The sequence below is a fragment of the Hyaena hyaena genome, unplaced genomic scaffold (genome assembly GCF_003009895.1).
Source record: "Hyaena hyaena isolate Hyena2069 unplaced genomic scaffold, ASM300989v1 scaffold_633, whole genome shotgun sequence".
NCBI classification, from domain to species: Eukaryota; Metazoa; Chordata; class Mammalia; order Carnivora; family Hyaenidae; genus Hyaena; species Hyaena hyaena.
Genome location: NW_024081266.1, coordinates 26944 through 44138, shown reverse-complemented (window position 1 = coordinate 44138; position 17195 = coordinate 26944). Strand labels below are relative to the sequence as shown.

The 17195-nt window shown below is 38.5% G+C and overlaps 1 protein-coding gene across 1 annotated transcript; it reads right to left on the bottom strand.

Annotated features, from left to right (window-relative positions):
- Nucleotides 1-3795: 3795 nt before the first annotated feature.
- On the bottom strand, nucleotides 3796-6073 carry LOC120219602 (proline-rich proteoglycan 2-like). Its single transcript, XM_039216426.1, has 2 exons — nucleotides 5909-6073; nucleotides 3796-4430 (listed from the first exon to the last, which is right to left on the bottom strand). The coding sequence occupies exon 2, from the start codon at nucleotides 4240-4242 to the stop codon at nucleotides 3811-3813; it is 432 nt and encodes a 143-aa protein (XP_039072357.1). The 5' UTR covers nucleotides 4243-4430; nucleotides 5909-6073; the 3' UTR covers nucleotides 3796-3810.
- Nucleotides 6074-17195: the final 11122 nt, after the last annotated feature.

The window sequence follows — 17195 nt, the reverse complement described above, 5'->3', positions numbered from 1 at the left end:
ATAATAAAACAATTGTGTGTCTTTTCTCCAAACTCTGTCTTTGTGTTATGTTTCAGCTCCAGAACACAGGTTTTGACAACAAATCCATCCTGTCCCTCTCTATTGTGTACTCTGGCATTACAGATGCTTCAAATCCGGTCAGATATGAATCTCTCATCATTGAAAAAATAAGCAACCAAGAATTCTTTATCCAGCAAAGTTGTCATTAAGAACAGAAGGAGAGATAAAAAGTTTCCCAGACAAACAAAACCTAAAGGAGTTGGTGACCACTAAACCATCCCTGCAAGAAAATTTGAGAGGGACTATTTGAGTGTCAAAATAAATAAATAAATAAATAAACAAACAAACAAACAAACCAAAACAAAAAAAGGACCAAAAGCAACAATGACTAGAAAGGACCAAAAAACATCACCAGAAACACCAACTCTACAGGCAACACAATGGCACTAAATTCATTTCTCTCAATAATTACTCTGAATGTAAATGGACTAAATGCTCCAATCAAAAGACATGGGATATCAGAATGGATAAGAAAACAAGACCTATCTATATGCTGCCTAGTAGAGACTCATTTTTGACCTAGAGACACTTGTAGATCAAAAGTAAGGGGATGGAGAACCATCTGTCATGCTAATGGAAATCAAAAGAAAACCTGAGTAGCCATACTTATATCACACAAACTAGATTTTATTCTTTTTCTTTAAATTTATTTTTGAGAGAGAGATCGAGACAGTGTGAGCAGGGGAGGGTCAGAGAAAGAGGGAGATACAGAATCCGAAGACAGGCTCCAGGCTCTGAGCTAGCTGTCAGCACAGAGCCCCACGCAGGGCTCAGACCTACAAAGCGTGAGATCATGACCTGAGCTGAAGTTGGACGCTTAACGGACTAAGCCACCCAAGCGCCCCACAAACTAGATTTTAAAACAAAGATTGTAACAAGAGATGAAGAAGGCCATTATATCATAATTAAGTGGTCTATCCACCAAGAAGATCTAACGATTGTAAATATTTATTCCCCCAACATGAAAGCACACAAAATTGATATAAATCAATTAATCGCAAACAAAAAGAAATTCGCTGATAATAATACGATAATAGTAGGGGACTTTAACAATACACTTACAGCAATGTACAGATCATCTAAGTGGAAAATCAGCCAGGAAACAATGGCTTTGAATGACACACTGGACCAAAGGACTTAACAGATATATTCAGAACATTTAATTCTAAAGCAGCAGAATACACATTCTTCTCCAGTGCGCATGGAGTATTCTCCAGAATAGATCACATACTGGGTCACAAATTAGCTCTCAACAAGTACAAAAAGATCAATATCATCCCATGCATATTTTCAAACCACAACACTATGAAACTTGAAATCAACCACAAGAAAAAATTTGGAAAGACTGCCAATACTTGGAGGTTAAAGGACATGTTCCTAAAAAATGAATAGGTCAACCAAGAAATTAAAGAGGAAATAAAAAATTACATGGAAGCCAATGAAAATGAAAACAGAACACTCCAGAAACACTGGGATGCAGCAAAGATGGTCATAAGAAAGAAGTATATAGTAATCCAGGCCTTCCTAAAGAAGGAAGAAAAGTCTCAAATACACAACCTAACTTAACACCTAAAGAAGCTAGAAAAAGAACAGCAAATAAGCCCCAAACCAGCAGAGGAAGGGAAATAATACAGATTAGAGCAGAAATCAATGATATCGAAATCAAAAAACAGTAGAACAGATCAACAAAACCAGTGTGGTATAGAAGACCCAGAATAGCCAAAGTAATGTTGAAAAAGGAAACCTTTTTCAACCTAATGTAGAGGAATCACAATTCTGGACTTTAAGTTGTATTACAAAGCTGTGATCATCAAGTCAGGGCTCAAAATGAATAAAGACCTAAATAAAAGACAAGAGACCATCAAAATCTTATAGGAGAAAACAAGCAACGACCTCTTTGATCTTGGCCGCAGCAACTTCTTACTAGGTATGTCTCTGAATCAGGCAAGGGAAACAAAAGCAAAAATGAACTACTGGGAGTTCATCAAGATACAAATCTTCTGTGAAGGAAACAATCAATAAAACTAAAAGGCAACTGACAACATGGGAGGTATTTGCAAATGACATCTCAGATAAAGGGTTAGTATCCGAAATCTATAAAGAATTTACCGAACTGAACACCTAAAAAACAAATAATCCAGCAAAGAAATGGGCAAAAGACATGAATAGATACTTTTCCAAAGACAACTAAATGGCTAACAGACACATGAAAAGATGCTCAATATCACTCATCATCAGGGAAATACAAATCAAAATCATAATGAGATACCACCTCTACCTGTCAGACTGAAATGAGCAACTCAGGAAACAGCAGATGCTGGTGAGGATGTGCAGAAACGGGGAACACTTTTGCATTGCCTTTGGGAATGCAAACTAGTGTAGCCACCCTGGGGAACAGTATGGAGGTTGTTCAAAAAATTAAAAATAGAGCTACTCTACAACCCAGCAATTGCACTACGAACTGTTTATCCAAAGAATACAAAAATGCTTACGTTAAGGGGCACATGCATCCCGGTGATTACGGTGGCACTATGAATAACAGCCAAATTATGGAAAGAGCCCAAATTTCCTTCAACTGATGGATAAGGAAGATGTGGTATATACATCTTATATATACATAATACATCTATATACATAATGGAATATTACTCAGTGATCAAAAAGAATGAAATCTTGCCATTTGCAACAACATGGAACTAGAATGCATTATGCAAAGCAAAATATGTCGGTCAGAGAAAGACACATATGATTTCATTTATATGTGGAAATTAAGAAACAAAACAGATGAACAAAGGGGAAGGGAAGGAAAAATAAGAAAAAATCAAGGAGACAAACCATAAGAGACTCTTAAACACAGAGAACAAAGTGAGGGTTGCTGAGGGATGTTGGGTGGGGGGGATGGGCTAAAAGGGTGATGGACATTAAGGAGGCCACTTGCTGGGATGAACATTGGCTATTGTATGTAAGTGACGAATCACTAAATTCTATTCCTGAAACCATTATTACATTATATGTTAACTAACTTGAATATAATTTATAAAAAAATGAATCTCTTATTACCAAGTTTTTCTAGGAAGAATTAAAAAAAAAAAGTCTTCCTTTGGGAGGCTGTCCCAGAAAAGGCTACTATGATGAAAAGAGCATAGGAAGAGTCAGATGTCCCTCATCTTCAACCATGTTACTGCTGTTTATGAACTGTCAGCTCACTTGGCTTTCTGAGTGTCTTTCCACAACAAAAAGGCAGTTATGATTCCTGAATGGCCTACCTTTTAGTGTGGTAAAGAAGATCAGATCAAGCCTCCATTTATTCCACGACACCTACCATGTGCCAGTCACTGCACTAGGTCCACAGTTGAAGCACAAGGCCCCTTGTCCTAAAAGGACACACCAGGCTAGAGCAGTGGTTCCTGGGCTGTATATGGGAAGCACCTGGAGGGTGATTTGTAAAAATATGGAAGCCTGAGTTCCCTGTGTCCCGGTCATGTGACATTGAACAAACTTTTTTTTTTTAACTTTTTTAAATGTTTTATTCATCTCTAGGAGACAGAGAGAGACAGCGTGAGCAGGGGAGGGTCAGAGAGAGAGAGGGAGTCACAGACTGAAACAGGCTCCAGGCTCCGAGCTGGCAGTCAGCACAGAGCCCGACGCGGGGCCCGAACCCACGAACCGCGAGATCATGACCTGAGCGAAAGTCGGACGCTCAACCGACTAAGCCACCCAGGCGCCCCTGAACAAACTTCTTAAGCTACTTCATAGGGTAGTTCTAAGTATTAAGGTGCGGCTCAAGCCCCCGGGAGGGCGCCCCTGCCCCGCTAAAGCCCCCGGAAGAGTACGCGCGGCGGGTCCGTGCGCAGCGCGCTCCCGCCGCGACGCCCGCAACGCCCGTCCGGGGGGGAGCGCGGTTTTCGCCCGCGTTGTCCTCACTGCCGCCCGTGGCGCCCCACCCGGAGGTGAGGAGCGGGGGCTGGGGCTAGACAGCGCGGGCGCAGGTGGGGGGCAGGGGCCCTGGCAGAGGCCCCGTCCGCCCCCGGCCCGCGTCCGCTTGTTTCCTTGGGGAAGCCGGCCGCGGGGCTGCGTGCGGTTTGAGCGCGCGGCCAGCGAGGGGCCTTGTGTTCGGGACCCCTGAACGGGATTGACGGGGAGCCTGGACGATGGCGGCGCCCTCGGCCTCTGTTGCGTCATTGCAGGTATTTTGAGGCGACGTGCATATTTCAGGGCTCCTTTGTCGGCCTCGGGGAGGACAAGTGTTTATCTTGGCCCCTTAAAGCTCGGTGTGTGCTTTGTGGTCCGCACCTTTCTCTCTTCCGGTTGATGTCAGGTTTCTTCCCTTTGTTATATCCCACTGCTCAGTTTCTTCAGGTACTTTGTGGCTTAAAAAAAAAACGTGTATTTAATTACTTTGGTTAATTTATTTGCGGGGGGAGAGAGGGAGAGGGAGAGAGGAGAAAGAGAATCCCAAGCAGGCACCCCGTCGCCAGAGCAGAGCCCCACGTGACGCTCGAACTCTTGAAGCTGGGAGAGCATGACTTGAGCCCAAACCGGGAGGCCCGTTGCTTAACCCAGGTGCCCCTATTTAGGGGCTTGGGTCTACATCAGTAGAGTTCTTTTTTTTTTTTTTTTCATGTTTTATTTATTTCTAGGAGAGATAGAGAGAGACGGCGTGAGCAGGGGAGGGTCAGAGAGAGAGGGAGTCACAGACTCTGAAACAGGCTCCAGGCTCTGAGCTGGCAGTCAGCACAGAGCCCGACGCGGGGCTCGAACCCACGAACCGCGAGATCATGACCTAAGCGAAAGTCGGACGCTTAACCGACTAAGCCACCCAGGCGCCCCTACATCAGTAGAGTTCTTACAACACTGACTATGGCCTCTACCAGACATAGATTTTTCTGTCGCATGTTAACACCAAGGTCACTACTACTTTTTTGTGAATAGTCTACTTGGTGATTTTCTAGTGATGCTGATTCCAGAGCCAAAGTTCTGGGGCGTGTATCTCTCTGGAATATTCCGTAATGCCCAGGACTGTGGTCGGACTTTCAGTACATTCTTGATAAGCTATCACGTCTTATGCAGAGAGAAACGAGTATCCTCTTCTCATTGTTCTTGTGACCTGATCACACCCCCCCCCCTTGTCTTCATCCGTGTCATAGACCTGCACTTCATCCAAGAGCGACTCCACGTTCCTGTCTGTACTCAGACACCGTAGCCTGTACTCAGACACATGACCAGACTTGGTCATCTGGCTTCAGCCTGCCTTTCGCACTCTGCATGTCTGTCCTTTGTGACCCAAGGACACAAAGACCCAAGTCTTCTCATGCTTTTTCTTCCCTCCCTATATTCCTGTCAGATACAGCATACTGAATGGAAAGATGCCATTTTAACAACCATATTATGAAAAATAGCAAACCTATAGAAATAACGAAAAACATTTAGTCACTAAATTTCCAAATATCTCCTGCTATAAATATTTTTTTAATTTGTTTCAATCAGGACCCAAATAAGTTCCACAAGTTGTAATTGGTTAATATATTTTAAGCCATACGTTCCCCCTCTGTCTGGACTTCATCTCAACCTCTGTACCTTTTTATTGTTACTGGAGTAAGTTATTTTTTTTTTAAGTTTATTTATTTATTTTCAGAGAGAGAGGGAAGATGGTCTGTGTGTGCCTGAGTGGGGAGAGGAAGAGGGGGAGGGAGAGGGAGAATCCCAGCAGGCTCCCTGCTGTCAGCACAGAGCTAGCTGCCAAGATCGTGACCGGAGTCAAAATCAAGAATAGGGTACCTAACTGACTGAGCCACCCAGGCACCCCTAAGTTTAAGGGTGAATGTGGATAGTGAAATGTGGGACTCACCACTGACGTTCAGATGCACAGTTGTAGAATTCTTGTGCATTTTCCACGCACTTAAAGCCAGCACTGGCTTACAGATACAAGTCTCTTAAATTATGCTTTCATTCACGGAGATCCTTGATGTACTTTATAAGACATACAGACACTCTTCATACATGTACACGCGGTGAGTTTGCTGAGAGAAGTGAGGTTACAATCTTTACAATTCAGGGAAAGAGAAGGATGTGCTGACCTTCAGGCCAATCTTACTTGTCTGCTTCAGTGGTTTTTAGTAAATTAGTAGTTTTCCTCCTCCTCAGTATATACTCTCCCCCTCTTATTTCATATTTTCTCCGTAGTCTCAGGACTGGCTTTTTATGCAATTTATTACTCTTTATAGTTTTCTACCAATTCTGTAATGCCAAAGACCACTCATCAAAGACACTGTAGAAGAGGTTTGGAATTAAGTAGAAGGTGTGCCCAGAGTTGACCTCTGTGGTCCTTCCACTCCAGGATTCATGTAAATCAAGAAAGAAGCCTGATGCTGGGAAGGAAGCTGAAAGGCAGGAGAGAAACCGCTCAGGCTACTGGTGGTGAAGAGTCAGCTGAAGGTGGTTTAAAAAATTATAGCACATTGCTTTTCTGCCCCACCACATCTCAAACCAGCACTTGTTTGAGCGGATGTACACACCGCAGGGATAACATAGGCAACTATGCTACACTGGCCAACGAGGGCCATCTCCGTAACCAGAGAACTCAGCAGAGAAGTCCGATGTAATTAGGTTCTCTCAATTTTTTGTTCTGTGCCAAGTTCTAACCTTTTATTGTTTTAATACAGGAACTCTCGATTAAATGGGTCTCAGGAATTTTAATCCCCTCTTAAGAAAGTACTTTCTAATCCTGGTGAAGGAAGCTTTTCTTGCAGTCTTAAGATTTCTCTTTTAACTGTTTTTGCTACATAGATGAAGTGAGCTTTCATCTGGGCTCACAAATGTGAGACACTTGTTAAGTGAACCCAAGTTTTGTGGAAAATTGGGTGCTTGAATCAGCGGAACCAAGTTATGCTATTTATCATTTATTTTAAATCGAGTAATAGCTGGGAAGAAACCTAATGACCTGGTAACACTTGTAATAGCTTTCGATCCAAAATGTAAAAGTGCCAAAAACGAAAAATTAGTGACTTACTGAGTTTGGCAGTAGCAATTGGGAAAAACATCTATTGTTTCACATGCAAATGTTGCTAAAGGAATTTTCACATTAAAGGTGAACCACCAAGTTTTTCTCCTTTTTGTTTGATAATACTACATCGAGAAACATCTTGGAAGACTGTGGATATTGTTGCAAATAGTGCCCTTAGGGTTTTGTAGCTCTGTTTTCTATAGACAGCTTTCCCCTTACAGTGTTTTGTCTCGGGGGTATGTCAGCAATTCTGCTCACAGTCTTCAGGGGAAAAAGTTGTATTGTAATTCTTGTATTTTCTTTCATCCTTAAAAAAATTGGTAACATTCCTCAGAGGAGATCTTTACGTTATTTAATATAATATTTTGGGATTTCAGGGCTGAAAATAATGATTAATCAATTTAGTGGCTTTTGGCAAATAAAGTATTTAAAACAACATATGTTGGGTGCTTGGGTGGCTTGGTTGGTTAAATGTCTGACTCTTGATTTTGGCTCAGGTCATGATCTCATGGTCCATGAGATCAAGCCCCATGTCAGGCTCAGTGCAGAGTGCAGAGCCTGCTTGGGATTCTCTTCTTCCCTCTCTGCCCCTTCCCTCCTTGTGCACTCACTGTGTGCTCTCTCTCTAAATAAAAAAGTGCACATTTTACTATTTATGTTGAAAAAGTTCAGGAATAGAAACCTCCTAACACATTGATATAATCATCCTACTGTAAGTATTTGAAAACAAAAGTAAACTAGTCCAAGATCAGGAAGCACTGTCCTTTTGTAGTGGAAGCTTTGTAATTAAATCTTCCATCCTTTTACATGAGAAGCAGGAGAGGGTGACTTAATAAACTGTAACACTAAATCCATTTGTCCAATTAGTAGAATACTTTTTAACAATATTTGAGTGATTTGACTACTTAAAAATTTCAGTTGGCTTTAAGAACAAAGCGGAACTCTTCTTCAAATCTCTTAAAACCTAGCTTGGAAAAAAAAAAAAAACCTAGCTTGAGCACTGATGGGGAAATGGGGATTCAGACAGTTTTGGAGAGAAATAAGGTCACTTAGTAACCTTAGTTGACAAAGTGTAATTTCTGAAAAATACTTACTTTTTAGTTTTATCTCCAGGAAAATGAAGCAAGACTATGAGGATAATGGAAAAGTGATCTTAGTTTTTCTTTATCTATTTCATCTGTCATTTCCCTATATAGTTGGAAAAGAAACCATATTCAGAAAAAGAGAATATTCATCCTTCCATATACCTGAGAGGTTTATTCTGCAATACTCAAAAGCCTTACTTTCAGCACTTTATTGGTGTATATTCGACTTATCCGTTGCGGGAGAGAAGTACCCAAGTTTCTCTTGCTATTTCAGATAGGCATCATGTGTCATGTCATTGAGGGCTAAGGTAGAGGATGTGGTAAGTTTCTTGGCTTCCCCAAATCTGGATTTTACTCTCAGCCTCCATTATTTTGTTTGTAGTTTTATAAGTTCTTGGGACATTAGAGACTGTAGCAAAATATTGTTATAAAATCACATATCAATGCTAAATATTGGTATATAGGGCTTTAGAATTCTTTTTACCATTAGAATAGACCAATTTTGACCCCACAGGGAGAAACGCTCCAAAGTATTCCAGAGGTGACTGAAAAACAATATGCGCCAAAAAGTTTTTTTTTCCAAACAATAAATTTTATCTGATTTATATTCCTTTTAACCATGTAACAAAAAAATGAACGTGTCCAAAACGAGAAAAAGAGCCTCTGTGGAAAAAGGAAATTGGCTGTAAGGAAAAATAAAATTATTATTGAAATGCAAAAAAATGTTATCTCATTGAAAGATTATATTCTTGAGATAAAATAATCTGAAGTTCTGACACCTTATTTCATAAACAAGAGAAAATTTACTGGTCATGATATGAAATGTGTGTTTATGTACTTTAATATTCTTGTTTTACAAGAGAGAGATCTATCTTCTCTTACTTTTGCACAGATCAACACAGTGTGGCTGGATAAAAGGCAAGTCCCCTCTCAGAATGCCTGGGTGGCTCAGTCAGTTGAGCATCTGACTCTTGATTTTGACTCAGGTCCTGATCCCAGGGTTGTGGGATTGAGCCATGTATTGGGCTCTGCACTGAGTGTGGAGGTTGCTTAAGATTTTCTTGGGGCGCCTGGGTGGCTCAGTCGGTTAAGCGTCCGGCTTCGGCTCAGGTCATGATCTCACGGTTCGTGGGTTCGAGCCCCGCATCGGGCTCTGTGCTGACAGCTCACAGCCTGGAGCCTGCTTCGGATTCTGTGTCTCCCTCTCTCTCTGACCCTCCCCTACTCACGCTGTCTCTCTCTCTCAAAAATAAACATTAAAAAAATTTAAAAAAAAAAAAAAAAAAAAGATTTTCTCTCACTCCCTCTGGCCGTTTGTCCCTTTTCCCCGCTCGCTCTGTCTCTCTAGAAGAAGGAAAAAAAAAAAAAAAGAAGTCCTTTGCTCAGATGACAGCTAGACATTATGTAACAAGCAGCAGCATTTGCTATATATTAATATGCACAATGCCACTTGTTATTTTAAGCATTTTATTTATTTTTAATGCTGTCTGATTTTTGGAATGGTTTTAGATGGTCATACCAAAGAATGAAAGCATGGATGACTCATGAAAGATTGGTTACTAAAGACAAGGTAGTATACATTTATGTGATATAAATCTGCATTTACAATTTACCTTTGAGTCCTAATCTGATTCCTGACTTGCACATAACCTTTGCAAGATATATTTTGAATGAAGATATTATGTATAAAATAAAGGAAGTTAGGAAGGGTTTTTTCTGACCATTTGGAAGATGTACCTAGTTTCTAGTAGTCTATTAATACTTATTAAATCCATATTACTTCTGCATAAATATTTTAAAGGGCAGAGAGCTAAGAGTAAGGATAATTACTTCCTTTTTAAAGAAGAAGATTCATTTTCGGTAAACTGTAGTGTTAGTAGTAATGGAGACATGGCAAAGGAGTAATTCCTTATACTTTGAAGATTTATATATCTATCTAGCTCTATACGTACAGATAAATGTTTATGTAACTTATCAGATAATAGTGTAAATCCATGAATTTAAAAGTATCACGACCGCTAGGGAATGAAAAGTGGTCTAAAAATTATTGGCCAAGGGATGTCACTGACCACAGGCGTCTAGCAGCATACTTTAATAGGCACTACAAATGTAAGATTATCCAAAGTCCATTGCAAACCCTGAAAACAAAAATATTTTTGACATTTTTGTGCTGATTTGATTCTGATTTAAGAACTAGAAAAACTAAGAATTAGGTAACCTGACATTTATTACATTTGTCCCAGATTATTTTAGGCTTGGCTGGAAAGGGGGATAGATTATGAAAAAGTAACTATGCTGTAGGTAAAACAATATTCCTTAGTTTCCGTCATTATTTTTAAAGACTTGATAAACAGTTTAGAACACATAATCTACTTTTTTCCCAAATCAGCCATGAAACATCTGCATCATAATTCATTTGAGTTCTCAGTGGCAAAAACTAAAAGATGTCTGGCCTTATTTGTGATATGGCTGATCCATTTAAGGGGATTTATAACAAGCTTTGGGCAGTTTATTTTTTCTATGACTAGACCGGGAACATTCATGGGAAATAACACTTGGTGAGACAGAGTAGGAAGGGGAGGAGGGTATTCAGATTTTTTTTTTTAAAGCAGATACTTAAAATTTTAGTGATTTCTCTTTATTTATTTCAGGCATTTTCAGTTTTTGCCCCTTTATCATAAGTATGTTGCAAGTGTAGTATTACAGTGACACTACATTCCATACTCTTGATCATGATTTTAAAAATTCTTTAGATTTACATTTTCTTTCACGTCTGCATACACACTTAGGTATAGGTGCATTGCATTTATCTATAGGTGTTCAAAAAGCGTGAATATGGGATGCCTGGGTGGCTTAGTCAGTTAAGCATCCAACTTAGGCTCAGTTTATGATTCGCAGGTTCAAACCCCACGTTAGGCTCTGTATTGACAGCTCAGAGCCTGGAGCCTGCTTCTGATCCTGTGTCTCCCTCTCTCTCTGCCCCTCCCCCACTCACACTCTGTCTCTGTGTCTCCCAAAAGTGAATATTAAAAAATTTTTAGGGGCGCCTGGGTGGCTTAGTCGGTTAAGCGTCCGACTTTCGCTTNCTGGGTGGCTTAGTCGGTTAAGCGTCCGACTTTCGCTTAGGTCATGATCTCGCGGTTCGTGGGTTCGAGCCCTGCGTCGGGCTCTGTGCTGACTGCCAGCTCAGAGCCTGGAGCCTATTTCAGAGTCTGTGTCTCCTTCTCTCTCTGACCCTCCCCTGCTCACGCTGTCTCTCTCTCTCTCCTAAAAATAAATAAAAATATTTTTAAAAAAATTTTTTTTTAAAGTATAAATAGTTCTAATAAGTAGCAGACTGAAAACTAAGCATTGGAAGTGCAACCTCCATTTTTACCTCTGGAAGTGATATTACTCCTGTCATGCCATGCTGGCTTTCAAAAAGTTCATTATTCTCCCAACTCCCGTGTTCTCTTTCTGAACACGCTAGTTCACACATAGCAAAGCAGTAGTTGGGTGGCTCTGTGGATACTGCTAGGGTTTCTACTATTCCTGCCATCAGGGCTGCTGTGGTGGGGTAAGTGGCTGGAATCTGTACAAATCTCAGAGCTGCAGGTGTTCTCATAGTTATTCAGTTGTGTGGTTGTTGCGGTGTTAGGTTTCCAGAGTTATTACCAAATAACATGAAAAATCATTAGTTAATATTGGTTAATGAAATGTCTAAACATTTACATAAAATATTTCCGATGTGTTGAATTTAATATTCATGAGATATTTCTCTCTTATTCAAATGAAGTCATAAACAATTGAGTATTTTAAATGAATGCAATGTTTAAGAGCAGTAACATTTTGGGATACTCTGAAATCTCAACATTCCTACAGAATGAAACCAATATAGTCATCCCTCAAATACATGCTGACCTCTGTGGTTTGCAAATACATTTTTTTTTTTTTTTTTTTTTATTTCTAGGAGAGAGAGAGACAGCGTGAGCAGGGGAGGGTCAGAGAGAGAGGGAGTCACAGACTGAAACAGGCTCCAGGCTCTGAGCTGGCAGTCAGCACAGAGCCCGACGCGGGGCTCGAACCCACGAACCGCGAGATCATGACCTAAACGAAAGTCGGATGCTTAACCGACTAAGCCACCCAGGCGCCCCTGCAAATACATATTTTAAAGGTTTCTGCTGCATATTCATATTGGCTTCTTTGCAGAGACACCTCAATTTGTAATCACTGCATCTTTATCATTTTAGAAATAGGTACAATGATGATGAAAAAGAAATCTATGCTTTAGTATTGAGCTGGTGAAACACTTGACACATTAAAAATAGTTTTGTATTTATTTGGTTGACATTCAGCATTAATTACACTTTACCCCCATTCCAATATAGAACATGATATCTTAGACTTCCCATGATTAATTTAGCATAAACTAAGAAAAATTTTCTTTTGATGCTATTTACTTACTTGGGCTAGAGTTGATATATTTGAATCATACCAACTTTTTTAAATTGGAACTACAGTAAATGTTACTAATTCAATAAAGAGAAAAAACTTTTTGTATGAGCTACAAATGCATTATTGCTATCAAATACAAATATGGTTTTATAAAATAAGCTTTGAAAATAAAATTAATGCTAATGGAAACAAATTAGATTTAAGCATCTGTTTATTAAAAGTTAACTTAATTTATTAGATGCAGTTTTATAGTGGTTGCAGTCAGAATTTCAAAAGCAGCTTTCCCTGAGCCGTGCCCCCTATCGGTGAGGCATTTGTGATATTACACAAGTGACAATGACTCAGTTTTGCAGGCAGGTAAAGAGCAGAGATGGACACTTAGAGCTGATCTATAAGCTTAAAGTGAATATAGGTTCTGAAATAATTTAAGAGATTAATTTAAACAACAAAATATGTTATTGCATAGCCACAGACTTACTTTCTGAGAGAGCTAAGCTTTGGAGAAATAAAAGCATACCCATTTAGGGGCGCCTGGGTGGCTTAGTCGGTTAAGCGTCCGACTTTCGCTTAGGTCATGATCTCGCGGTTCGTGGGTTCGAGCCCCGCGTCGGGCTCTGTGCTGACTGCCAGCTCAGAGCCTGGAGCCTGTTTCAGTCTGTGACTCCCTCTCTCTCTGACCCTCCCCTGCTCACACTGTCTCTCTCTCTCCTAGAAATAAATAAAATATTAAAAAAAAAAAAAAAAAACATACCCATTTAGTGATAAAATGGGCATTTTGAATGTACATTCTGGAACCAGTGCTTTGCATTTTCCTTCTCTACTTCTATATGTACCAGCATTATACTCTGCTATAAATGCTATTCCTCTATAGGGGATAAAAGAAAATATCTGGCAGCCAGCTTTTCTTCTTCTTAGCCTTTTATTACTCAGATAGTAGGAAAAGAAATGTTTAAGATATAGCCAGGCTCTTAAGGAATTCATAGTCTTGTGTAGACTATGTAATTAGTGTATAATTAATGTGATCAGTGCAAACCTGATGTATGTATGAAGTGTTGGCACTACTTATCTGTTTTTAACTCTTTGCCCAAAGTTGTTTGCAGAAGGCAAGCAGAGGACAAGTGATACAATCTTTATATTTAAAAAAAAAATATACACACATTCCACCACTCACCCGCCACGCCAGATGGTAAGTAATATGGTAGTTGGAAGATTTTTTTTTTTTTTTTAATTTAGGGATCACTTACTTGTTTCAGGATCATTTAGGCTAGCGCTTTCTCCTGCAATCTGGGATTTTCATCCCTAGTGTGGAAACTAAGATAGGCTGGACACTATTTTGAGGTGAGATTGGTGATCATCCACAATCACCATGGCTATCTGGGAGTAATTGTTGGTTAGGATGTTGAAGCCAGATCTCCAGAAGAGTGGCTGAAACATAAATACCATCCTGATAAACAAGAAAGGGTATTATTCTTTTAATAAAATAGCACAAATCATCTCTCTTGAAAAATGTCTATTACCTCACCCCGAGAACAGTGTTTGACTTGGATTAGCCACTGTGAATTCTAGTCTTTTAAACAAAACTGAACATGTTAAAGTAATTTAGGCCACATTGGATTATCAGTAGAAGCTATTTGACTGTAAACACAATATGCATAAAAATATTAAATGTTATTTTAAACTAATTTATATAGTGGGTTTTTTGAGGAATGAATAGTAAAGCATTTGTCTCCTACACAGTTTTGTAATGTAAATAATGATATATTAACTCCCATTTTTGACCTCTTAATTCATGTTTTTATATTTTTAGGCCAGTGAAAAGAATTTCTCGCTATCAAGTTCTCCTCAACATATCAGACAGAATTGGGATATCATTGACCTACATTCCTGAGGAAGACGTAACAATAATTATGGAATATGAAGTACAGCATCTTAAATTATAAACTACTTTTCCAGGTCTTATTTACATTGACCTAAAAATTAACTGTCAAGTAAGAACACTGATACTTAAAAATAAGGTAAATTGCTACTACAAAAAAATGTACTCTTTACCATGTAACTGAATAGAATCCTAAATTTTGTTGATAATATTCAGAAAACGTACTTAATAGTAGTTCATTTTACAGAGGCGCTTGGGATATACTGGGTCTGTTTCAGCTATCCTAATTGGAAGATTCTTTTTTTCTTTCAGAAAACAGCAATTATAATTTGCTGCTTTCTAGAAAGATTTTTTTTTTTTTTTTTTTTTAATTTATTTCTAGGAGAGAGAGAGAGAGCGTGAGCAGGGGAGGGTCAGAGAGAGAGGGAGTCACNGGCAGTCAGCACAGAGCCCGACGCGGGGCTCGAACCCACGAACCGCGAGATCATGACCTAAGCGAAAGTCGGACGCTTAACCGACTAAGCCACCCAGGCGCCCCTAGAAAGATTTTTTTTAAAGGGGGTTTAGAAAAAATGGTCAGGATTAAGTTTGGGGTAGGCTTATTCTAGCAGGCTTTGTGGCACAGGTCCCCTGAATAATTCATTGAGATTCTAGTATATGCCACGTGTCAGAAATTCAACTCCATCAACTGACAACCAAATTTGATGCCATTGGTCTTAAGAACATAGGATGTTATACATAAGGCAGTCTGATCTTTGAAGGATTTTTTTTCTCTTAGCTGCTCTACAGAATTGTAGGACTGCCCTTTTTATAGGCTTTTTTTTTTAAAGCAAAACCTTAAAAAATTCCTTAAAAAATTTATTAAAAAATAAATTTAAAAAAAAAACTTGGTAATTTAAATTTGTTTTTAGGTATTTCATGCTAAGTAGAAAAGCTTTACCAAATATAATGGAACCAAAATGTAATAAAGATACAGCTAAGAAAAATCTATGAACATAATTAAATTTTTATTGAATAAAAACAATTTTTTCTTGATGTTCAGCCCCAATAATATTTTCCTATCCAACTGGATAAATGAAAGCTACAATTGAATTTATTTAGCTTTGTTTTTTGGAAATAAAAACCTATCTTAAACTGTTTTTGTGATAACTTTGTTTTTAATATGACTTTAAATTCAAACTTTTAATTGGGTTGCTAGTAATCAAAGAATGCAGTTGCTATAATAGCAACCATTTAGTGAGTGATAGCTATGGTGCTAGGTATTATTCTTGTGGTCTTGTATTTATCAGCTTTAATCCTTATAGAAACACTGCAACATAGATTTTTAGCCTCATTTCATTGGTGAGGAAAGAGAAGCTTAAAGAGATTAAAATGTCTTACTAAGTTTACACCACTGGTAAATTTGTACAGCAGGTATTGGAGAGCCTACTCTGTGTTGGCCCTGACACTATGCTGGGTCTGACAGTGCAGTTGTGAACAAGACAAGATCTTCATTCTAAAGGAGCTTATATTCTAGTAATAAAGTCTGGATTTGAACACAGGGTGTTAGATTCTAAAACTTTTTTCTTAGTTTTCACACTCCCTCCTGCCAATGACACACTACTCAGGAGATGAATAAATTTGTTTTAGTACCATTTAAGAAAGTAGGTGGGGATGTAAACTACATTCCTGAGTGTGCTGTAGGAAAGAAATACTGGTATATGAGTAGCAAGATATATCAAAGGAAGAACCCTAGGACCTATATAACTCTATGGTGGGGAATGGAAAGCCTGTGCTACGTAACAGTCTTGCTTTATGATCACCTGTAGATAATGTGCAATGCAATAGCAATGCCATGTACTTGCTGTTATACATCTCAGACAGCCTTACAATCAGTATTATCTCAGTGTATAACCCTTCACTGTCCAACACAGTAGCCATAAACCACTTTCAAGTATAAAATGTGGCTAGTACAAAGAACTGAATTTTAAATTTTTAAAAATGTTAATTTGAAAATTGCTACTTGAAATTGCTACTTAATGCAGTTACTAGATCTTTTAAGCATGTTTGTAACAACCTGTATGCGTGTGAATCTATTTTTTCAACTACATTTTAGGAAATAAATACAAATCAATATTTCTGATGAAAATTTAGCATCTGAATTAAGGTTTGTTATAACATAAAATGTATACTATATAAAGATCCATTAGTTATTTTTAAAATATTGACTACATGCTGAAATGATATTTTGGACATACTAAATTAAACAGTTTAATATTATTAAACTTAGTTTAATTGCTTTCTATTTTACTTTTTACTTTTTTTTATATGTGTCTACTAATTTTAAATTACAGAGTGCTGGTATAATCAATCACAGGAGTCTGGTGAAGAGGATCTGGTCCATTTATTTTATTTCTGGGATCAAAATACTTTCTTAGTATACCTCACTCTGCTTTTATCAAAAGTTATGTATTCCTCCTTATACTTTCTATTAATGTTAAGAATCATGCTAATAACTGCCAATGTTTATTCCTGTAGTAGAAATAGAAAAATTTGTTACACATCACTTATATTGTCAGTATAAAAGTACGCACATAGAACACATTGTTTTCAGAGTATTTTTCATAGTTTTTAAAAATAGAAAGTAAGCTTAGGTATTGACTAGATTCAAGGGCTGACAGATTTGGGGGAGAAATACTTTATATATATACTATACAATATATATATTCAGGATAAAAACAAACATAAAAAGTATAAA

Excerpts from the sequence above, each read along its gene's own strand:
- LOC120219602 (XM_039216426.1), bottom strand. The coding sequence starts at position 4,242 with ATGACGCAACAGAGGCCGAGGGCGCCGCCATCGTCCAGGCTCCCCGTC.